Below are 24,967 nucleotides of genomic sequence, written 5' to 3'. Positions count from 1 at the left end.
CGTCGCCGTCGCAGATCGCTGGACAGCTGAACTTCTACGCCGTAGGCAGAGATAACGTGAGAGATCGATGACGCTGAACACTATTTTGTGTCCACGACAGCTAAAAAGCAGAGTTCGTAGTTAATATTACTGTAAATACCTAAAAATAATAACTTAGTACTATCTGTCATAAAATAAAAGCACTTATTCGCTCTCTGCAGCGATTCGCTGGAACTTAAGAGCTTCCGGGGCCAACCAAAAAGTGTTCTGTGCAAGCATGATGTCGCTGTTGTTGATGTAAAGGGCCGACCGTCACGGCGGCACGGACATTTTGTTACGACGGGTTGTGCAAAAAAAGGATTGGCATAGTCGAATGTGAAAATGTATACACAAATAAAATTGCAAATAAAAATGGCTATATTTGGCTACGAAATATTTTGCACTTTTTTTCTGTTTGGCTACAACTTCTCTAGCTTTTGGCTACGCCGCCTCGTCGGACCTGGCAACACTGCAAAACAATCAACTTCGTAGTATTGACCATCATTCCGATGCTGGCTGAACCGCTGTGTTTGCAGCTTCCATCGACACTAGCTTTAGAGTTCTATCTAGTAATTTTTTTGTAAGAAACTTTATGCAAGAAACAACAGAGCGCAAAGAGATCAATAATTCAGTGACTAAAGTTCGGATGGTCATTGCTCCTGAAATTTTTAAACGCAAAGGCACATGCCAGACTGTCAAAAGCTCTAAATAAAATTGCAGAAGGCACAAAGGCGGCTAGAATTATAGAGTCACTTTTCTGAGAATATAGCGAAAAAAGAAAGAAAAGATCAAATTATAACACATTTATACACTAGGTGATGCTACCTTCAACATCAGCGACTACAACACACACCTACGCAAGAACAGAGAAAATAAAGCAAACCTTGGCAGCCAAAAAGTATTTTTTTTTTTGCAGAACCATCCCACTTTCTCTAAAAAAAGCAAGAACACCAAATGAATTTTATGGCATACTTTATTTCTCTGGTCATGGGCCCAACGGTTGAAGAAACACAGAAGGAATCATGCCACCTGTGTGGCTTGATGATGATGAGAGGCATTTTTAAACACAAAGCCAAAGGGAGAAGATGTCACTGTCCAAATGCTTTCTTTTCTTAGGATTACTGCTCTTGCGTTTCCATCTTGTCCTCCTCCTCCTGATCCATTTCCTCATCCTCTTTCTTCTCTGTGAATTTCTCGTACACTGTGTTCAGTGGCGTAATAACAACTCCCTCCAACACGGTCGTCTCTGTGTCAACCTCTGCATAGACAGGTGAAGAAAGCAAGCAAGCACAGTTTATAAATAAAACAATTGCATCGTACACTTCCATACAGGCCATACTCTCCAAGCCCACTGAGTTCTATTTTCACTTAGCAAAAAGCAAGTGCGTCATTTTACCAATTCGTGTATTACTGGTCCTAAGATTCTGCCTAATACTACCGTCTTTCATATTTTCTGAAATGATAGGAACAGCAGAATGGGAGGAGTGCTACTTGCAGTGGCGCCACTGATGAACTGAGATTTGGAGCAATTTTTTGAGCAGTTTGGAGCTAATAAATGCCAGCTGCTGGACACCGTCCTAAGCTATTTCAAACACTTAAAATTGACAAGCGTTATTCCAGAAAGTATTTGCTTGCTGTAAAACAATGTTGCTCTGCCTCTAAATACATGACTTTCCTTTTAATTTAAATAAAGACAACAAACCTGCTCACACAGTGTGCTGTAATTAGTTTATTTCAAGTTGAGTGAAGCTGCTCATATGTTGCCTTTTACATCATACGATTTTTTCATCCCCCATTGTGACCCTCTTTCTTCCCCTCCTCCCCTTCCCTTACGTAGAGTAGCAGGCCAGATGCTCCATATTCCGGCCGACCTCTCTACTTTTTCACATCAATAAACTACTTCTTCTTTTTCATTGACAGCGGACACTTTGTTATGTTTTCAGCAAGGCTCTAGTATCAGTCAGAAACACCTGGCCAGCCTTGATGAGCCTCTCGTATTGCTCAGTCATTGCTTCAGACGACACCAGGTACTTTTCAACGGTATGTTTTCCTCGTAAAGCTGAAGCTTCTGTTCATCAACTGGCCGATTCACAAATGGCGTCGACTGATTATTTCGACACCAACAATTCAAACAAGCTCGATTATTCGGATTACTTTGAGTGCTACTGGCCCATAAATGTAAAGTATAAATACGACCAAATTTCGGATACCTTAAGGTACGCCATTCTATATAATTTGGACTCCGCCTGCACGACTACGTGCTAATTTGACTGCCGAGTTGAGCGGAAATAGCAATATTTTGGCATTAATACGTGGCTGGCATCGCTGCAGCATGGTGGTCAGCCACGTTGCCGACACCTGGAAACTGAAACTAGCGAAGCCTAGTTAATCCAGCACCAACCGTGCCCAAACCGCCGGGAAAGCGAACTCCGACAAACCGTTCAGGAGTGCATTCGGGTTGGCTCCGCAATTCCAGCATTTATTCATTGATGTGTTAATTAGCGACACCGTTGCGGCGACTTCAGTTGTTTAAGCAGCGCCGACTACACCCTCGATGTTTCCGCCAACAAGAACACTGATTGCAGCAAAAAAAAAAAAAAAGAAGAAGAAGCCGCCATTTGGCTATGATAGCGCGGTGTACTACTGTGCGGCGATTTTGTAGCGTTGCATTCCACTCGATACTATATGCCGCCCTTATCATCCACTGTTATCTGCCGGCTGATATATATAACGCAGGCGGAGCGCCGCAAGGAGTGGTAGCGGAAAAGGCATCGCTACAAATTCGCGGTCCTGTTGCCAAAGGTTGAAGGTTTGGTGCATGCATTAATTGTACTTTCGTCTTTATTTTTATCATGATGGCGCAGGAAATCTCATATGGCGCAGGAATGGGAGCACTGTACTTGCCATAAAGAATAGCACCACTTGAGGTTCATTGTACGTATTTTGATAAATGTTAGTGAAATTGGAAGTGTGCTGAACAGCATTTTTAAGTGAATAGCTTATTTCACTGTGAAGTGACAAGTGTTAAGCAACTTTATGTACATTGTACATATCTGATGTATGAAATTGTATTGTCCTCTCTGTTATGGCCCTCTATGAGGGTTGACAGTATAAATAAATAAATAAATACACATTCCATGTGACTGGAAAAGTCATCCGTACTGCTTGCTTGCGAGAAGCCTTGAAGTAAAAATACAAGGAAAAAGAATGCGCCAGCCTGAAATTACTGTTCAGCAGATATGTCGTTGTCATCCTGTAAGGCATGGGTTCTCAAAGTGGGTTCCGCAGGCCCCTGCTCGGGGTTCCGCGAGCCACCGATAAATTTTTCGTGGTCTCGCGCTCGCCAAGTGGCTAAAACGGCGAACACGAAGTGCGCTTGATCCACAGAACCTCAATTACCTATGCCCGAGTGTCAAAAAGCACATCACAGTGCGTAACGGCAACGCGCGAACTGCGCAATGAATCCGCAAGCAGCTTGTAGCCACCCAATCTCCGAAAACGGGCAGCCATGGGCAGCGCGCCTAAGCTTTCGCACTTGAATCTCGGAGGCCGTAACTTACCACCGTGCGCATTTCTCCCGTTTGTAGATAGGGTAAGTGCCGATAGCGTGTGCACTGACGTATACTTCGGAGGAATAATAAAAAAAATTAATGCGCGGAGCACCACAAATGCGCGCCGCAAAAGAGCTAAAACGGCTCTAGCGTCCAAAAACGAAGCGACGCAGTCCTCATCGGTATATGGTCCTCAGCGGCAATCGTACGCTATACATGACTGACAGCAACGCCGCAACTCTTCGTGCCTAATTGTGCCCTCAAAGCCTTTATTCCTGCGTTAATCGCTGCGTGTAACACCGCGTTGGTGGCTAGCCATGTGCCTTCATAAGTGCGTAATCGCGATCGCGTCGATAACCAGCACAGTTTCGTCCGCAGCAGCCGTTGCGGCAAATAGCAGTTTCGTTTTGACTCGGTGCGCGCGTCGACTGCGTGCCTTTCGCAACTGCGTAGTCGCCATCCATGATCGCGTCGATAGCGACCGCAGTTTCGTGCGCACTTGTTGCAGCAAACGGTAGTTTCGTTTTGACTTGGTGCGTGCGTCGGCCGCCTGCCTTCTGAACCGCAAAGTCGCCGTCCATGATCGCGTCGATAACGGCCGCAGTTTTGTCCGCAGCGGTTGCGGCAACCAGTAGCTTTGCTCTCACTCAGTGCAAAGCTGTCGAAGATGAAGAGCACTGGCTACATCGCGATGGGCGGGCAATTTGTTGGCGCCCAGCTCACTAGCGAAAAAATAATCAGGATGTGCGCGCGGTAGTGAAAAACGTGTCTCAGATGAAGACGCGCGCCGCGGCCGCGCTGCGAAGGATGTCGCGAGGCCTTCGCCGCTGCTAGCTCAAATAAGTCATGAGATGACGAGAACTTCAGCTTCCACACTGCTCTTATTCTTTCTAGGGTTTTACATGCCAAAACCAGTTCTGACTGTGAGGCACGCCGTAGTGGAGGGCTCCAGATTAATTTTGACCACCTGCGGTTCTACAACGTGCACTACAACGCAAGCACGCACACGGTTTTACTGTGTACGTTTTTGCATTTCGCCTCCTTTGAAATGCCGCCGCCGCGGCCGGGATTCGATCCCGTGACCTCGTGCTCAGCCACGAAACGCCTTTGCTAAGTGATCCACCGCGGTGGGTGCTGCACTGCTCTTGTGCAAAATAGAAACAAGATTTGCTGATTCATTCAGTAAATAAAAGCGTGTTGAAGTAGTAGGAATTCATTTATTGTTTTCTTGATACGTTGGATAATTCGACATTCGGTTAATTACGACATTTTAATTCGGTTAAATCGGAGGGGGGGGAGGGAGGGAGTTTCTTGGCGCTTCATGGAGCTTAGCAGGGTTCCCTGGAAGGAACATGCTTGAGAACCCCTGCTGTAAGGCTTCAAACTTGATTCCCATCTATGGTAGCCCTTATGTGATGAAACTGCACCAGCCAAGAAACTTTAGCTCAGAGGAGATGGGGGTTGTACATAAATTTTGCTTGAAGGTGCACCATCATGGCAATGCATTTTGAATTGTTGTCAAGCCACTTGAACCTGTTAAAGGACTTATTCCTTCAACAAGAAATAACTACCACGGTTTAACACAGAATTGCGGTGATGATTGACATGAAAAACAAAATTGCTTGTGGAGTTTTGGTTGAGCCAGTAAAACAATGCTGTTGCATGTAGCTATTTGTGCAAGTTACATGCAATTTTTAATTTTTCTTTCAGGGGTTGTAATGGATGAAACCGGTAGTGTGGCTTATATTCAGGGAATTGTTGTGCATAGAAAAATCTGATTTCAGGATGTGCTGAAGATCCCCAGAGTTATAAGCTTACTCTAGAAGATTCTGCTTGAACTTCCCTCACAGCTGAGGTGTCTGGTTTTATAAGAGAATAAGATGAATTCATACAGCCAATCACCTTATAAATGCACTTTATAAGTCAATGTTGCAGTATCTCTATGAAACGGGCCTGCAAGCTTATATTTAACCCCATTATGATGTTATGCCACGTGGCAAACCAAGCAAAAAAACAGACAATTCAAAACACTTGTAAGTAGGCATTTACTTGGATAACAGACAAGCACGCAAATTTGTTGCTGCAGTACCTGCATCAAACAGGGCTGCATGCATTTACTTGACGCCTCTTACTATTTTCATGTTTTTTTACATATGTCTCATGGCAAGCCCCCTGAATTATATATATATATAAAAAAACCAGGGGTACACTATATGATGAGATTGTGTCATGGACACACTCTTGACCACGAAAAAGATCACAAGCGAGCAAGTAATGTCAAAAAGCATACTTTTTGGTCCGCCGATTCCCAGGATGCTTTTGTACCCGCCATGGGAAAGGATGCGCAACAGGTTCTGGGCAGTCAGACAGACTAAATCCTAATATAGGAAGAAATAAATCATGGTTTACCTGCCATTAAAGATGATTAATCAACACTACACATTCCATATACTAATGCAAAGTTACATGCAGCGATGAGCTATGGCACTCTGCTTCTTGCATTAAGTTGTCAGTGCCACTTTCTTCAGGGAATCAACTTATCAGGCTACACACACGCTGTCAGAAAAATGCACATGTACAGTCGCGAGCAAAAGTTTGGAGACCACGGCATCAGAAAATTTTTTTAATATATTCAAGCGCAGTTCCGCGGCCTGGAATTGGTTTAATTTATAGTAGTGGTCAAACACGCGCACTCTTGATTTCAGCCGGAATGCCCAGGCTGCAAAGGAGAGAGAGAAAAAAAAAAAGCGGCACCTTTGGTCCCCAAACTATTGCTTGCGACTGTACGTATGACAGTTGGCAGACCACTAAGGGACAAACTGCGTTGTAAATCTATTTCTCAATATTGCTGAACATCTCTGTAAAGAAAAAAAAAATTAATAAATTCTTTGTGAAGCACGTCTTGCATTGCCAATTGATGCAGCAGACATGCTCAAAGCTATGCAGTTGTTACGAAAATAGGAGTGTGTTAAATTTTGCACACAGATTGCCCAAGCAACGTGTGAAGTGGCCTGACACATTGCATTTAACTCTGAAACATGCACAGCCAGGAGTAATCACCCTTCTGGACTACACCAACCATCAATGAGTTACGAGAAATCTGAACTGGGGTTGGCACCTATTGTGCCTCATGGACAAGCACATAGTGGTAGGCTGTTTTACAAAATGCAAGTAAAATAAAGCCAGCTCCAAGCGTTTGGAAAATGCTACTTGAACATGTATGAAAAGTGATCGAACTTTATATATCAAAAGATTTCTGCATGTTAGAAAAAATCAAAAGCTATGAAATGAATGTTCCCAGCATGTTATGATGTATGTCCTACATTCAGTTATCAGCCCACAAAGATGACATTCATGAACTCTAAGAAGTTATACTGGTTTTAGGGCCAGAATGTGGCATTGAACATATACAACTTGGATAAGTTGTGCCACACGGAATTTCCACACTGTTAGCAGGCACACCCCTAATTAGACAAACTCGTCAACAACTTTGTCGACAAAATATTTTTCTCTAATAACCCGAACAATCTCTACTACTTCCTTTCAACCCTAAAGGAACGGGTACTTCATTGCTAACACCAGACCGAACTAACTACTTAACTGTCTACCAATGTGCCACACTATCCTTGTTGACTCGGACACCGTCAGACATGAGCAGTTCCCCATGTTCCCTCTGGGAGCTGAATCTGCACTTTGGAGATATGCCTTTCATCCATGCGAAGCACCTAGGAGACACCTCTAGCTACGCGAATTGCCCCTTTGTTGGAGTCTCCAGGACTGAGTCTACCGGGGTGGCGTTCTCGGGTGATTATTTTTCGGGAATACTTTCACTTTTGAGAGATTTCACGCGACTAGCACCAGACATGTCGGCATCTATGGGTGACAGTGTTCCTGGCACTGTGCCAAGACAGTGTGCTTAGCAAAGTGCCAGGAACACGGTCGCCTATATCATGGGTTCTCAAAGTGGGTTCCGCGGAACCCAGGGGTTTGCGAGCCTCTGATAAATTTTCCCTGGTCCCACGCTCGACAAGGGGTTAAAAAGGCGAACACGAGGTGCGCTCGATCGAACCAAAGAACCTCCATTACCCATGCCCGAGGGTCAAAAAGCATATGACAGTGCGCAACAGCAACGCGCAAACTGAGCAGCTTGTAGCCACCCAACCTCTGAGAACGGGCACCGCACCTAAGCTTTCGCACTTGAATCTCGGAGGCCGTAACTTACCACCATGTGCATTTCTCCTATTTGTAGATAGGGTAGGTGCCGATAGTGTGCGCACTGATGTATACGTTGGAGGAATCAAAAATGAAAAAAAAAGAAAAAAAAAAAAAAAAAAAGAAGCGAAGCACTGCAAATGCGCGCCGCAGAAGAACAAAAACGGCGCTAGCGTCCAACCAAAATGAAGCGGCGCAGTCCGCATCGCCGTGGTTAGTCGTGGTCTGCAGCGACAATTGTTCGCGGCACGTGACTGACAGCAATGCCGGAGTGCTTCGTGCCTAATTGTGCCCTCAAAGCCTTTATTCTTGCGTTTATCGCAGCGCGTAACACCGCGTTGGCGGCTAGCCGCGTGCCTTCATAAATGCGTAGTCGCCATCTATGATTGCGTCGATAACCACCGCCGTTTCGTCTGCAGCGGTTGCGGCATATAGTAGTTTCGTTTGTCTTCACTTGGTGCGCGCGTCGGCTGCGTGCCTTCACAACCGCGTAGTCGCTATCCATGGTAGCATCGATAGCGACCGCGGTTTCGTTCGCACTTCTTGCAGCGAACGGTAGTTTCGTTTTGACTTGGTGCGTGCGTTGGCCACATGCCTTCTGAACCGCAAGGTCGCCGTCCATGATCTCATCGATAGTGGCCACGGTTTCGTCCGCAGCAGTTGTAGCAAACAGTAGTTTCGCTTTCATTCAGGGCAAAGCTGTCGAAGAGCACCGGTTACATCGCAATGGACGGACACTTGTTGGCAAGCAGCCGACTGGCGAAAAAATCGGGATGTGCGTGCATTGGTGCAAAGCGCGTCTCAAATGAAGACGCGCGCCGCGAAGGCCTTCGCTGCTGCTAATCTATTCAGTCATGAGATGACAAGAATTTCAGCTTCCGCAATGGCCTTGCGCTAAATAGAAACAAGATTTGCTGATTCATTGAGTAAATAAACGCGTGTTGACGTAGCTGAGCATTTGTTTATTGTTTTCTTGATACCCTCCTTAATTCGACATTCGGTTAATATGGACATTTTTATTCGGTCAATTTAGGGGGTGGGGGGTTCCTTGGCACTTTATAGAGCTTAGCAGGGTTCCCTGGAATGAACATGCTCGAGAACCCCTGGCCTATATAGATGCGGATGCGTATGATGCTAGTCACCAAAATCTTGCAAAATAAAAGTATCCCTGAAAGTGATTGCTCGAGAACACCATCCCTGTGCACTTTCATTTTTTACACCCATCGATGCACCAGCGAGACAGCAATGTAGCTGTACAATGAAGTGTTCAATGTACCTGCCAGGTACATTGAACACCAAGACTGCTGGCTCATTCTAAGCCACCAAAAAATCATATCTGCGCATTTACCCTCCGGAAATACCTGCATCCAACAGCCTCAAACCTTTGTAAAAACAGTCCCCATTTGCAGATGCACGAATCGTTCATGTTATATCTCCGGAGAGGCGCGGAACAGGGCCGCTGGCCAGAGATATAACGATTCTTGCTTCTGCAAATGGGGACTGTTTTTACAAAAATTTGAGCGCAGCTCGTGGTGATGCAAGATTTGGTTCACTGGCCCCACGTGTGCTCGGGTGATTATTCGCTAACTACTAAAACAGGCAAAACAGTAAGTGGTGACCCGAAAATAAGAGGGCAATGCTGAGAATGAGCAACCATGAAAATGGAAAAGGGAACTCCAAGACACGGGTGTGGAGCTCCCTAGGAGGTAACGAAACTTCAATTGGCAGAGAACCTTGCCTTGAAGTAAGGTTTCATGGCAGCGTGCTTAGCGCTGCCAAGAAGCCACACTTCAAGGTGATATTTGCATATAGCCCGCATCCTAACTTTACTGTTAAAAATTTGTAAATTTTGGAGCACGTTATATGCACGAGAACACAGTGACTGCCACATTTCTTTTTCGACATCCCAAGGAGGAGGTGTCTGGTATGTGCGATATGCAGATGTCCACGAATAAAAAAAATATTCTACAGGCCTTCAATGCATAGCTAAGCTTAGTCAACGGCCAAGTAGCAATTAGGTGTTTTCATTAGGTACTGTACGCAATCTTGCCATAAACTTCTTTAATTAGTCCGAGCCTCCATCTCTCTACCCGGCCGCTTTGGTGGCAAAGTGAAACCATGTGTTGGCAAGCTCCTACAACTTCGCAGCATTGCATTGCATTAAAAGATTTCTCAGCCATCAGTTGTACCCTCACCAAAACGTGCATGCCTGCTCACCTGCTGCTCGAGGCTCATGACTGTGTGTGCCCGGAAAGTGCCTCCTCCTTCACAAGGGTCGGGAATGCCAGCAGAGCCGGGCAGGAACAAACCCGCAGCCAGCAGCTGCAAGACACGCCTATGCAGGCGAAATATGGCAGAGGAAACAAACCAAATCAATGCACACTTCCAACTAAGACTCAACTGGGCTACCACAGCAAAGCATGTAAATGCTTTCTCTCAAGGGTGCAAAAAGCAAAAAAAAAATGTCAAGCACAGTCACCTTTCTTTATAAATGGCAGAGAGGTAAAGAAAAAGCCAGCACTAAAGCTTATGGCTAGGGAATTACAGTTTTAAACGACAATGTGCATGCAAAGATGGACAGGGGACGAGCAGCCTTACAAGTTTTTATTGGAATGACAAAATATATAACCCACATACGTTATTGAATAACTGAAAAAAAAAAAAAAAACCTAAAACAAAGGAAGCCACACTGCGTAGCTCACAGCCAGTGATACAATAGTTGCCGATGTTTCAAATTTCATCAAAAGGCAATCTCCAGATTATCACTAACTGCTGCATAAACCTCGGTCACTATGGACGTGATAATGGACGGCAACCATGCAGTTCTTAACGCACGTGGCCGATGGGGCGTCATGCACTGTGGTAGAATCAAGAATAAAAGCTATAAATGCATAAATAGGCTTGAAGTGTTCCGGCGTTCAGGTACAATTTCCGCTGATGACTATGGCAATGCTGACTTCACTGCTTTGATTCAGTTGGATGCTAATGCTGCTTTTGACGCTAGCGCCGCTTTTGTGTCACACATTTGCAGCACTCTGCGCTCGCTGAGCTACGAGAGTTGTCCGAATGAACCAGTATGTGACCAAATATGTCCGAATGAACAAGTTTCATTCCATTAACCCTTTCAGGCACAATTATGTTTGTTGATTCAAATTGTACTTCCACCCCATTTCTCGAATCTTCAGTATCATAAAAAGCGTACAGTGGCCGAATAGATTACCAATCTTCAATTCTTTATCTAGCAGCCATCATCATCTTCCTTGGCCGCCTTTTATATATGGCGCGCCCATATATATATATATAAAGGAAGTAGAAAAAAAAAAGCTTTTTCAGCTCCTGCCATCGGTGCCAACGGTTCTGAGGTCTTTTTCTCACTGGCTCACCATGTTGTAGTGGACATAACATCGATCCCTATGACGTGGAGACCCGGACGTGGTCGTATGGCGAGCACGATGGCATGGACGAGGCCGCGAGCAAAAGACCTGCGAACTGTTTGTACCGATGGCAGCAGCCAAAGAAGGTCTTTTTTTTTTATTCTACTTCCATTTTTTTTTCTAACCTTACAGCTCACAGCACGAGGCACGAGACATGCGCCGGAGCGCACCATACATAAAAGGTGGCTGAGGAAGATGACGATGGCTGCTAGACTTTCGTTTTGTTTGTCAAGTTTACAGAATGTCAACTCCAAGCAAAAACTCCCCGCAGGAACATCATATATGATATATCAACCATTTCATGTCTAGCAGGCTTGAAACACACCTATCCAGCCACTTGAAAATTATACCTGGTGCAACACATTGTGAAAAACAATAAAAGAAATGAACCCGCTACATATGACGACATACTCAGATCGAGCAAGAACACCCAGCCGTCTACTTTCCCACTCATTTTACTAAAACAACATAGAGGGAAGAACGAGCAAGAACGCATTTACCTGAAAGCAATATTAATCGTCAGAGGCTGTCGGGTTGGGTGAACCATGATGGCGTAATGGGCCTGAAAATTAAGGAACATTTTTAGATGCTTGACTGATGCGCTCAAATGCATCAGCCCTACAGGCAAAGCTCTCTTTCAAAAGTCACTGTTCAAGAAAAAGGCCCCCGCGTGTGTCAAAAATGGTCGAGTGTGATGAAATGGACACGGTGTCAGTTTGGCACTGAATGGACACGCTAACAGTGTCCTCCCTGAGCAGCAAAAACCTTGCTGGCTGCAGAAATGTCTTCCATCGATTGCCATTTGAAATAACTGGTCCAAACAATTCATTACCTTGTTCTGTCCTATACACTTTACAGTACAGAACTACAGTACAGAATTATACACAGCACAAGCACAAGCACATAGAACAGTACAGAATCTGTACTGTGGCACTGGAGTGGAAGTTACAGCTGATGTGAATCAAACAGAAGCGCAATCCCCACCCTGCACATCCCTCCACATCAGAGTGTCATGTGCTCAGTCTCAAGCACAGCCTCGAGCGCTTGAGCATGGCCTCATGGCTTCCACTCCCGTGTTTCACTACGTTGACAGAGAGAATAAATACGCACATGCTGAGACCAAATATGTACGCAACAACTGGAGAGTGAGACCAGTTATACATAACTGCCAAAACGAGCTAGCAAGCTTTCAAACAAGTTTTTTCTCATGAGCACAAGTCAAAGCCAATATGTGCACTCTTTCATGGTTGTCTTGCGCTGCGTGTTACATGGAAAGCAAAAGGAATGACGCTAAGCTATGAAGCTGGGTATATTTCCTTTTTTTTTTCCATGTAACACACAATGCTAGACAACTATGAATCTGCACCAACTAGCCATGTTTCTTGCATTGCTGCACTATGCTTGCGCTCACTAACTGATCTGACACAATGACAGATGCTGCATGTGGCCAATGATCCCGACAATCTGGCAGTGCGACACACAAGGGACACGGAAAGAAGCGATGAAACATGCACAGTGTCATTTCTTTGTTTCCCATGCGTGTCACACTTCTAGATCGTCAGTGATGGAATATCAGCTCGCCTGCCATGCCCTCCTTCCAGGCCAATAAACACTTTCAACAGAGGTCCATGGCCCTTACCAGGAGATCAATTATCCATGGTGTGAGTGGCTGGAAGCCCTCGAAGCGATTTCGTAAGTCCCGCAAGATGCGGATGAGCACCTTGATGCTCGAGTGGTGGGCATTCTCCTCAAACCAGCGTGAGTGCCGGATGGCAGTCAGGTGGTTCTGCTGAAGCTTCTGCTTCACTGGACGGGCAAGGAACCACAAGAGGCACATTGTTATCAGGCCGAAGCAAAGCAACAGGCATCACAGGACATACACAAATCTACGATTCCCTAGACTTTCCCGAATTTGACCCAGATTGTAAACGTAGAGCAAGTTTGAATTGTCATACTACTTTCAAATTCATTCTTTCTTAGCTTAACTTAGTTTTCCTTCTAATGCACCTCACTGAGTGTTGAGGTATTGTGGAAGGTGTTGAAAAAAGGATGTTAACAAAATCCAGTGAATGCAGCTGCAAGTTACACTGTTGCTCCCTACTTGGGGAAGAGTTACCCAAGGAGTTCAGAGAACAATTCCAGCATGACAGTTACATGCGTCAGCTGCCCGAAGTATGTTAGGTTCCTATTAAGCATGAGGTCACGGGATCGAATCCCGGCCACGGCGGCCGCATTTCGATGGGGGCGAAATGCGAAAACACCTGTGCACTTAGAGTTAAGTGCACGTTAAAGCCCAGGTGGTCGAAATTATTCCGGAGTCCCCCACTACGGCGTGCCACATAATCAGATCATGGTTTTGGCACATAAAACCCCATAATTTTTATTAGGTTCCTATTAAAAACTACCACTGTTAATCACAGGTACTCTCTTAAGTCTTTCACACCATTTTTCTTTCTTTCCCTGATATTCAGTACTATCACAGAATCAAACCTTCATGCATAAAAAATGTTTTATAGAGAGATATCTATGATGCACCACTGCTTTTAAGACTTGTAAATCAGCTTGAATAAAAGCCACATTCCATTAACTGAACCCAGGTTCAACAGCACATGTGATGTCTACAGCAAAACACTGATGGTTCAATTATAGTTAAGTTCCACTGGGTGAATGTGATGTTTGACTTGCTTTACATAAAGGGCTGATGGTGAGCTCTTAGCTAAGAAACTTTTCAATGGTGCATAACTGCACTGCCTACCATCCACCATGCCATCTGCATAAAACGGCCTTGATAACTTTCATAAAACATTTATGTTGTTCCTTTCATTTAGCTCTCAGTATTCAGCTAGACACAATCTAAGTAGAAGAGTGTTCTGAAGGATACAAAGCATAAGCGCCACCAGCATAATCCTTCCAATACCACTAACTACAAATGAAAATGCGATACACTACTAATAAACGTTAAATGCGAGAAACAAAAAAACACCACAAACTGTCAGTTTTTTTAGCAACAATACGTATCTGTTGCAGTCTAACAATCACCACAGCACATCAAAACTATGATCACAGTACTCGCTTCAAAATATTACATTTAAAAGAAAACAAAAATTCACAGACAGTATACTCACAATGCAGTTCAGGGTCCAACTTGTTCAGGTTTTGAAGAATGGTGCTAATTAATATTTTTGCTGTGGCGCCATCGGGAAGCTTGAGATCGAAGCCAGCTTCTGTCATTTGATGTGTTAATTCTGAAGGAAAGAAAACAAAAAAGGCTGCTGTACAACTTGGAAAAGTTACATTGGGCAAAAGGATTTCATGAGCGATGGAACGCTTCCTGAATGTAGTATTTAAGACTACATGGGCTACAGCAGCAGCAGGAAAAAGACAGGCGACATGAGAACATGCATACTGCAAACGAAATTCCAAGTTCAGCATAATTTGTGCAGATTACGTACAATTTAACAGTAATAAGCCAGAAGCAACTAGTCGGATGTCAATATAATGAATTATCAGACACAACAAAGTAAACTAAAAATTTGGTTGGCCACGCTTTATTTCAATTGGCTACCTACGGCTATAACAAAACCGAAAGTACAAGATCAAATTAATACTGTATCTAGCGAAGCAAATATTTGCTCACTCACAGTTAAACACATCTTTCTTGGGAGGCAGACATTCAGGAGCAGCATTTTTGGTCAATCATTTCTGGGGATACAATTGCTTTTGCATGGCTCAGCACAGAACATGCGGTGTTACGTATCTACCTGGGCCAGCGTATAACTTGTACGTTCCCCACAAGGCAGCCCGTTTCGTCAGCGTCGCCCAGATGGCGACAGTGCTCGACACCGACGGTGGCGGGCAGACATGCGTGCCAACTCAGGCAGTGCCCATTCTTTGGGTGCTTCCCCCGATGCCACCCCTTTCATCAGCGTCGCCCAGACGGCGAGAGTGCCGTTCGGACAAAGCAGCTCACTTAGAAGCTAGTGACCACAACCGCCACCCTTCGTGGGGATTAGCGTGAAGGCCATTCTCCCGACCCTGGCAAGAGAACCGTCGGAGGGCAAGAAACTAAGTCACCGACTTTTGTGGATGGAGTGTGTATCCCGTTTCCGGATTGCCTCGTCCTTGCTTCGAAGGTGCAACATTAGAGGCGGAGTTCAGCAAACCATACGACCACTCTGATTGGCCGCATCAAGGTCATCTGATTCCCTAGTCAGGGTTAACTAGGGAAGACCGGTGTTTTATAAGGAGACACCTTGCGTGCAGTGAGAGCCTGACGTGTTCTAACTGCTCAGACATGTCCTAAGACGAACTGAGTCGTTGAATGTGCTTCTCATGGAGTGGGCTTCCATAACCGGAGCAAGTGTAAATAATGTAAATTAAATCAGTTTCCTTATTTCTACTACCAGATATACTCCTCAATGGGCTTGGTGGATTCCTTGGCCCAAACGCCAACATAAATCTGCTACAGCGGGCATCTACTAGCAACAGCGTTCTTGGCACAGTGCCAAGATAGCGTGCTTGGCACTTGTGCAAGAAGCACTGTTACCTGTAGACACCAACACTTCCGGCGCCGAGTCGCAAGAAATCTTGTGAGTGATCGTATCAGCAGCCGATGCGCACCGCATCTTATGTGTGTTGCATGAAGTGGTGCTCGTAGCGGCAGCATTGTCGTCACTCACTACTGAATGCGTCTAGCAAACCATAGCTCCAGTCACGGCCGGTCTGGAGCATGCACCCTGACCAGATACGCACTCTAGACAGGCCTTGCTCCAACGCACAATGCGCTGCAATTATGTCTTCTTTAAAACGAGGGAGCGTTCATGTGTCATGCCGCATAGTGTTCTTGGCATGCAATTGATCGGCACGAGTTCTGCTGGGCTCCAACACAAATGGCACGCCGCCGCATGACCATTATCGCTGGGATCGGCAGCACGGCACACCAAGTGGCTGATCTCAGCGATAAAGGCATTGTGGTGGCTTGCCAGTGATGTCCAACAGCATGCTTGGCACAGTTCCAGAAAGATGCTGTCACCGTTAACACCGACGAGTTAGCTGCTAGCAACAAGAAATGCAGCGAAGCGATTTTATCTCCAAAAGTGACTGATTGAGAATACCGCCCTTCATGGGCGGCTTGCAATGCCGACACACGGTGTCACGCTTGCGCTTCTCTCACGTAGGAGAAATCTCAGGAATTCCCCCCGTTGATTTTAGGGTGTACGTCTATAATGAATATCTGACATAAAAGGTAATTTTAAGTGCAGCTGCAACTTTGTTGTAACGAACAGGTTGAACTGTATAAGACAACATTGGGTATTATAAGTACGAGGTAACAGCGGAGATGTGGAAGCAGAAACGAACTGTAAATGTATGCACTGGGAGAGCATTAATTATCTACAACTGTTAATAAGAGCCGAGATAGTAATAAGAAGTGAATAATACAGTCAAACCCGGATATATCGAATCTGAAGGGGGATCACAAAAAAGCTCGGTATACAGGTAATCCGATAAATAAATAAAAATTTTATACAGAAGTTTTCAAGGGGATCTTACTGCTGTTCATTATAAACAATAATTCGTTATATGTGGGTTCGATATCTCCCGAGTTCAACTGTACTGGGTTTCAATGTTCAAACGTGCTTAAAAAATAAAAACTGCACACCGCAATTTACTGCACTATGTGGTAAACTGCTGGGCATGTGCTGTTACATGGGTTTGTAAAGAAATATCAGTAGACTACCAGTCTACTCTTGGCGGGGCTGTAACACTCCTTAATAAGTGGCACATGTACTGTGCCAAGCCCTCTATCGATGGTGTAGAACTTGGGAGGATGGCACAACTTATTGTCTGCATATATGAGTGCATTTCGTTTCCTCACGAATTATTTGGTTTTGAAAACATATATGCACTTGGAAGATAAGAAATGCAAAGCAAGGAGCAGGCTGCCAACTGCCACTGAAACGGGCACAATGCCCTCCTGCTCTTCAGGAAGGAGGTGATAGCAACATTGAAATTGAAGATAGGAAGACTGGAAGGAAAGAACAATGACAAGGAATGGATTATGACATTAGGAACAGAAGAAAGAAAATATCACTGCAGGTCGCACTAATTCAATAACAAAAACTAAGAAAACAAGTATGAGGTGACAACAAACCACGAAGACTACAGTGAAATGACTAAGAATACAGTACAACAGTAGAAACTAAATCGCAGATTGCACTTAAGGGGGACGTGGCTTTGAAAATCAACTTCCTGATTTCTTCATCGATTTTGATGAAAATTGGCACAAATGTTTAGAATGTCTCCCTGATACTTCCATAAAAGTTTCAGAGTGATACCTTGAGAACATTTTACTGAGCAGAATTTTTCTCTCTTGAACTTTCTGGAGGGCCTGGGGAGCTTAAAAAACATGATGGAAGGCTCGTTGAGTATTGAATGCATAGCTCAATGCGTGCTGGAGGTCGTGACAGTCTTACTTTTTTTTTTTCGCAACGCAAATTTTTTAGATAGTCATTTTTCAAGTTACCTTCGCACCAAGCACACTTTCGGAGTGAACGAATAGCCACACCATAAATTTATAAACAGTCAAGATAAAAATGCGAGACTGTCTCGACCTGCACTGTAGTCCAAGGAACGTGACAAAAAAAACAGAATCAAAATAGGCTCAATGGTAACGAAGAAATCAGCTCCAGAAACTGAGCAGAAAGGCGAAAAGACAGTTTTGAGAAAACGGCCCTCAAAGTTTCACCTTCTCTTCAGTTCTCTAAAACGCACCAAATTTGTAATCTTTGATGTGTTTTATGATGTGGGGCTTCTTGGACATGTGGCCTCTGGTCTGCTGTGCCTTTGTTCTGCGTTTTTCATGTTTGTATGGCATTCTTTAGTGTTGCTCTACAAAGAGCATGCTGCCTGGGTTTCAAACCAAGTGAGGTGCAGAACTATGTGGGCATAAATATACAGTAGTTCTAGTGTTGTACCTGTAGACTGCCTCATTGATAGCAGTCTCTAGTACAGTCAGTGAGGCATTGTTTTCTTTTGGTAGAATCGACCATGTTACTGAATTTTTGGATCATCTTCTATTGACAATGGCTATGGATGTTAGGAGAGCCACTGATAGATAGGCAGCAATGCAGCTGCTAGGTGCTTTCCAGCCTGTACTTTTGTATGATGCCTCACTTTTGCAGCCAGGTGTCTGTGCCATCCCAAAGTGGCCTAGTGAACAGAGCTCATGATGAGGTTCTTTTTTATGAAGGGGTGGTATGATAGGTATTGGTACGAGATATCGTGGCAATACGATAATAGAGTCGGCGCGCGATGCGCTAAGTCGCGGGTCTGAGGTGCCGATGTGCGAAATGCCTGGTCGCGGGTCCAAAGAATAGACGCTCGGTGAGCTCAATCGCGCAGTCCGAGGTGCCGATGCGCGAAATGTCTAGCCGCGGGCTCGAGGAGTCGACGCTCGAGGTGCCGATGCGCGAAGTGCCTATAGCCACGGGTCCGAGGAGTCGACACTCGATGAGCGATGTGCCGACGCGCGAAATGCATAGCCGCGGGCTCGAGGAGTCGACGCTCGATTAGCTTAGCCGCGCAGTCCGAGGTGCCGACGCGCGAAATGTCTAGCCGCGGGCTCGGGGAGTCGACGCTCGCGATGCCGACACTCGATGATCGATGTGCCGACGCGCGAAATGCGTAGCCGCGGGCTCGAGGAGACGACGCTCGATGTGCTTAGTGGCGCAGTCAGAGGCGCCGATGCACGAAATGCTTAGGCAAGGATCCGAGAAGTCCGCGCGCGATGTGCTTGATCGCCGAGTCGGAGGCGCCTACGCGCGAAAGGCTTAGCCTCGCGTCCGAGGATTCCGGGCCCGAAGCTTGGTCAATGGTCGCGAAGTCCGCGTCGCCAATGCTCGGAATGCCTAGCCGCGAGTCTGAGACGTCCACAAAAAGCGGGATCGGCCACGCTACTGCGATGTCCGCATAGCGCCCGTTTTAACACCCGTCGAGATTATGGAACGCGAGGAGACCGCAACAAGCGGTGCAGACGACGCGATCACGGAGCGAGCACCGGACCAATGGCGAACCGCGCTGGAGTCACGTGGCGGGCGCGGCCAATCGGTGGCTCCGGCACGACCTTCAATCATTTGCTTTTTGTGTGCTCGTTTCTGTATGGTGGAGATAGCTGAAGCGGCAAATTTGAAGACGGAGAAATGCGCTTTCCAACGAGACCAAGATGGCGGCGCTCGGCTGCGCCGTTCCGGAGATATCGTTGCTTGAAAAACGCCGTTCTTTAGAGATTTCCGCGAAATTTTTCGGCACCTTGGCTGATACAACAATTTTTTAGAGCACTTCTACTTGGTTTTCAGTGATGATATTTCGGAATCAGATAGAATAAGAGTTATAGAAACTGAAAATTTGATTTTCAAAAAATCGATTTTTTAGCCATTTTTCGCGATGCGAAAGCCGCGTCCCCCCTTAAGAACAAAAACCCGTAAGAAAATAAAAAAATTGTGAGGTCTCGTCACTCACTGCCACAAGCCACGTAAGTGTAGAAAAAATAATGAAATAAACGAAACAAGGCTTTGCAAGTGGGAAGTCAAGAGTGTCTTCTAGAAAACAAAGGAGGACATGATGAGCTTGGTTGTGGCGAGGCGCAAATATTAAACATGACAGGAAACAACTTCTTACTTAAGCTGGGATCCGCACTTTTCACTTCTTCCTGGACTTTGTTTGCCAAAGCTTGGACCGCTTCACCTGCGAAATGCACAAGCAAACAAGTAAGAAATTAAAGATGCCAAATGCTGGGTGCACACTTCGGTTTGGGAAGAGTGGCTGTTGCTACATTGAAGGTGCCGACATCCAAGTACAGTGGTCTGTCACAGCTATGCAGGCCTGACAATGCCGCACTCATTGGTAGTTTGTGATACAGCATGACCGGCACCTCAAATTTTGCGCGGTGTAACTTGTGGCCTGCTTCCTGCCTGAAGTTGCACATTATTTAGCATGTTGTTACATGGACGTTTTATAAGCCAATGCGCTTTAATATTTATAGCGCACATCAGAAACAAGAGGCTTTGTACCATAATCATTAAAAAAAAAAGAGTTACCATTGAAAACCAACAGATGGGCTATGAGAGTTGTTGAAGGCTTCATTTTTTATGACAAATACTGTACCTTCGCCAAATTATGCGCAACCTAATAACAATGCCTGCTCAGTAAAGAGTCGGTGCATAACAGGTAGGAGCCAACGCTGAAGAAAAATACCTGTAGGAAGTGTCTTCAGAATGACGACAATGTCTGCGACGTTGTTGCCTATCATCATGGTGCCCTTCTTGAAAGAGCCCACTTGGCGAACTTCTTCAACTTGCTGGAAAATAGTTCAAAGGTTGTGAAAGTCGCTTCACGAGTGAAAAAAAAATTATGGGGTTTTACGTGCCAAAACCAGTTCTGATTATGAGGCACGCCGTAGTGGGGGACTCCGGAAATTTAGACCACCTGGGGTTCTTTAACGTGCACCTAAATCTAAGTACACGGGTGTTTTCGCATTTCGCCCCCATCGAAATGCGGCCGCCGTGGCCGGGATTCGATCCCGCGACCTCGTGCTCAGCAGCCCAACACCATAGCCACTGAGCAACCACGGCGGGTGCTTCACGAGTGAAAAGCAACAATGCTTCCAAAAAACGTCTGCGCCTGTAATTTATTTGTTTGCAATACTGTTATTCTCCTTAAAGGGACCACACAAGTGAACACAGAATAAATTACAAAACAAAGAGTTAAGAAATGCAGAGTAAATGATGTGACATACAGATAACACAAACTAGGTAAGGTGTGTGATAACTATCAGATTACCACTCTATGAATACAGATATTGCCTGCCACCGACTGTGGATGGGCACAGTTTACAGTGCATGCGCAGTTGAGAAGCAGTAATGCTAACGGTATGCTGAAATATACTCTAATTATACCAATTATCTTGCTGCATTTTCTTTGGATCATTCCAGTACGTAGCGATCCTGAGCTTAGTACACTCATACCAGTCTTAAAGCTTTCAGCTCACATGGCTAAAACATATGAAGCGCTTTTAAAAGACTATACACAATTTTTAAATAATGCCTGTGGCAGAAATAGCACAACTTTAATCCTTGAACTGCATTGCTTGACGACGTGGACTTTGCTTTCATAATGAGTCAAAATGTACAATTAATTAACAACGAAATTTCTACCAATTAAATTCCTTTAAACTAATTGCTTTATGGCATATATTGCAAATTGAAGCCAGAGAGTTTGCGTCACATTTACAACGAATGAATTCTGAGGATGGCACCGGTTTCAAGATATGAGCTGTGAAACTAGCAGTAAGGACACACTGTTGTTTCACTAAAAAAAAATTATAAACAGTGCTTAATGTACTGAGGCACAAAAATAACTGGAACGCCAATGTATTTTGTCGCACACTTTGGGAATGAACGAGAAGAGAGGAAACCGAGGTGAATATCTTGGAACTGGTGTCATCCTGAGCATTTCCAATTTTGATTTTTTGTGCAAGTTAGACCAGTCTCTTTGAGTAATGCAGCTCAATAACTAGAGTTGTGCTATCTGCCACAGGCGATTTCTTAAAATTCTGTACAGTCTTAAAGAAAAGAAAACAGTGTTTATTCATTTACTCTAAAACTCAAATTGGCAATCCAAAGCAGAGAGGGGCAGCAAAAAAAAAAAAAGCAAATGAGCCACAGGTTGGTAAAACACAGATCTAAATGATGGCACAACAAATTCAAAAGAAATAGGATCTCTAGTAGGTACAACACGGAGAGAAAGATGGCATTTTGGATACAGTACTGCAGTTCAACAAAACTAAGCAAGTACAAGAGAGAAAAGTCATACTTCAAAGACCTGTAAAAAGACGCAAATTAACAGTCCAGTGATGTTCTCAAACGCACTATACTACTGTGCTACTAGCACCCACATGAAGCCACACAATAGTTGCAAGTTGAAAGCCATTTTGAGTGGTCCCACCTATGTCTTAATCGCAAGATGATGATGCAAACTTACACAGGCATCAAGAGTTTTTGGAGAAACTATCAGATTGTCAAGCACAGACTGAATCTTGTTCATGAGATTCAGAATTGAGGTTTGCTCTGCAGATGTAGGAGTCAGGTCCTGGTTTTTCTTCAGAAGGGCCTGCAAGAGTAATGCGTGTAAAGGCTCAGTTATGGTGCATAAACGTGCCGTAAATGTGACCCATAAAGAGGGAGATGCTTCACCTGAGTTAGGGTAGTATCATCAGCTGCAGGCTTGACCCTCTGAAACTGCTGCTCACACTGCAAGAGAAGAAAGTGGAATGGAGAACATGTTTTTAAAGATGCACACATATACAATGGCGTTAAAAGGACACAAAACCAGGCTAAACCTTTTGGTGTCTTCTGGATGGAAAAAGAATATGATATTAAAAGTTGCAGATAAAGGCCCTAATTTTCCTCTTTCAACTGCAGTCTTTTGGAAACTGCCGAGGCTGTTCCGAGGGCAAAATTGAGATATCAACCCCTACCTAATTACTGCCCTGGGATATTATAAGTTCTAATTACGCTGAGGAAGAAATACACAAGTTTCCTGATTGCATGCACAGTTCTGCTGTTGCAAATGTGAAGGAAGGGTTGCGTGTGTTGCTTCTCCCCGTGCGTGACCCCACAGATATAATGTCGGGGCCACTCACAAGCAGCAAAAGCCATGGACATCTTTGGCATCACGTAATCTTGTCAACCAAAACCCAAAGAGTGCAGTAAACAGGTAAGTATTTGTCTTATTGGCCAGCACTCTTCCTCTTGGATGAAAGCAAGAACTGTCCACAGTACTAGGATCACAGAAAACTTCAGCCTTTGACGCCATTTTCATCTGACTAAAGTATTTGGCTGTGCATAGTAATAAGAGCTTTCGGCACACGATTGCACAAGGAAGCACTAAGGTGACTTTTCAAGTCGGCTGCTTACCACGTAGAAGTCAAAGGGCAGGTGTGGAACAAACACTTTTGGTTTAAACATCCCTCCTGGGCGACCAGGGCGCCCCCTTCCTCTCATTCCACCTCTCATTTTGATGAACCTGGAACATTAAAGCGCAAGCAAGGCACACAACAACTTTAACTAGTATTCCAGAACAGATCACAGATCAGATTAGGCATGAATACATGCCGACAACTTTCTTAAGACGTCTGCCCGGTGCGAAACACCACGCCCACCTTTGAACAAAATTTATTAACCAAGTTACTAAAAACATTGAAGTAAAGCTTCGCTCAGACTGTGGTCAGGCAATCCTTCAAAAGTTTGGCCCACTCTACATGCACCACGGCTTTGAGATACGGTGATCGGATATGATAAGCTCCAAAGGACATCGAGCGTGAGTACGCGATACGACGACTTCCATGCGTGCACGTTTCTAATCTCCCTACGCCCGTAGCGACAAAACCACGCACGAAAGCTTCCGCACGCGCAAGCCCTCAATATTTATACGCGTGCGTTTAGCTATCCAAGAGGCTAGATAACTTTAAAGAAACGCCGAGCTATGCAACTTCAGCGCTTCAGCGTAAGATATATAATCTGCGCTACACGCACGCGCATTTATGAGAGAATGAGAAATCACGCAATACTCCATTGAACGGCTACCGCCATCGCCGGCCGGCGAGCCGTTTAGGCATAGGCAAGAACGCCGCCTCCGGCTGAGAAAATGATCACAAACAGTTTTTTAGCTAACTACAATGACCATGACCTTAACTACATCGAATCTATACAACACATTAGTATAATGTGTACCTACCTTGTTGTAACGGAGCCGCCAACGACGACAAAAGAGACGTCGGCACGTACAAAACCTCAATGAAAAGAGCCTTTACGGATCGGCTACTGGATTGCTTGCGACAAATAATTCAAAAAACAACTTTATAATAATAACGCTGAAAGTTTTTGTTTATTTAATAATAAATATACATTGAGTTTGCGTGTTATAAAAATTAGTGAGCGTATGGAAACGATAAAGTAGTTTGAGCATTTACAGCGCCGGTCGTTGCAGCGCGTGTCACATTTACGACCAAAGATGGCATCACACGGCTGCGTTCGTCGTCTGCACAACGGCTTTGGTGTTCGATATCGAAATAAAGCTGTTACGTTTTATTTTTCCGCATTCTGGTGGACTCAAACGGAAGCAAAGCGAGACCGATGATGTGAACTCAACATTGTAAAAAGTTTGAGAATAATTAGCGCGCTTGCATAAAGTTAGGCAGCTGGACATGCATCCTGTTTTGCAGTTTTCGTGTTTGCATTTCCCTCCCCTCTTGGTCCAACACATGGACAATTCCCACAGTAAATAAGATGTAGGAAGAGTTGGTAAATCAATAAAGTTGGTAGAATGCATATGAAAGAAATTCGTGGCAGAAGGACCTAATGCGTGTCTTCAGCGTGCGTGATCCTTTTGTCAAATAACGATGCGTTAAATGGGACCGCACGCTGTGAAGGCGATGCGTGTTCCGCATCCGTAAGATTCGACCCGATTTCTTGGGATGCGCACTTATTGTTTGTAGTTTGTACGAGGGCATCTAGAACTCGTATCGCTTAAATGAAATCCAAAAGTACGCTGCTCACACGCTGTACAAAACCACTATTGAATTGCAGCTGTTCTCTGCTCCCCTCAGATCTTCGTTCTGCTTTCCGGGCTTTTGCGCCTGGTGTTGCCAACCCCTCTGAATTCCGCACAAGCCTTTATAAAATGTTTAACTATCGC

At 44.9% G+C, this 24,967-nt stretch overlaps 1 protein-coding gene across 2 annotated transcripts; it reads right to left on the bottom strand.

Moving 5' to 3' along the window:
- Window positions 1-973: 973 nt before the first annotated feature.
- LOC119455760 (interleukin enhancer-binding factor 2-like) lies at window positions 974-24,149 on the bottom strand. 2 transcript variants are annotated; one of them, XM_037717214.2, is made up of 12 exons: window positions 24,008-24,149; window positions 23,188-23,296; window positions 22,465-22,521; window positions 22,253-22,381; window positions 20,468-20,570; window positions 19,892-19,957; window positions 14,341-14,460; window positions 12,855-13,021; window positions 11,716-11,777; window positions 9,999-10,116; window positions 5,860-5,947; window positions 974-1,276 (listed from the first exon to the last, which is right to left on the bottom strand). In XM_037717214.2, exons 2-12 carry the CDS (start codon window positions 23,284-23,286, stop codon window positions 1,137-1,139), a joined length of 1,149 nt encoding a protein of 382 aa, XP_037573142.1. In that variant the 5' UTR covers window positions 23,287-23,296; window positions 24,008-24,149; the 3' UTR covers window positions 974-1,136. The 2 variants fall into 2 exon arrangements, with proteins under 2 accessions (XP_037573142.1, XP_049525198.1); XM_049669241.1 differs by lacking the exon at window positions 24,008-24,149 and adding an exon at window positions 23,841-23,862.
- Between the last annotated feature and the right edge of the window lie 818 nt (window positions 24,150-24,967).

Source organism: Dermacentor silvarum, chromosome 6 (genome assembly GCF_013339745.2).
Source record: "Dermacentor silvarum isolate Dsil-2018 chromosome 6, BIME_Dsil_1.4, whole genome shotgun sequence".
Taxonomy (NCBI): Eukaryota; Metazoa; Arthropoda; class Arachnida; order Ixodida; family Ixodidae; genus Dermacentor; species Dermacentor silvarum.
Note: the sequence above shows the minus strand (reverse complement) of the source record. Positions and strands in the feature narration are given on the sequence as shown.

Excerpts from the sequence above, each read along its gene's own strand:
- LOC119455760 (XM_049669241.1), bottom strand. Across the intron at positions 11,778-12,854 it reads CATGGATAATTGATCTCCTG|GCCCATTACGCCATCATGGT; the intron begins GTAAGGGCCATG and ends CTTAATTTTCAG. Across the intron at positions 5,948-9,998 it reads TCATGAGCCTCGAGCAGCAG|GATTTAGTCTGTCTGACTGC; the intron begins GTGAGCAGGCAT and ends TTCCTATATTAG.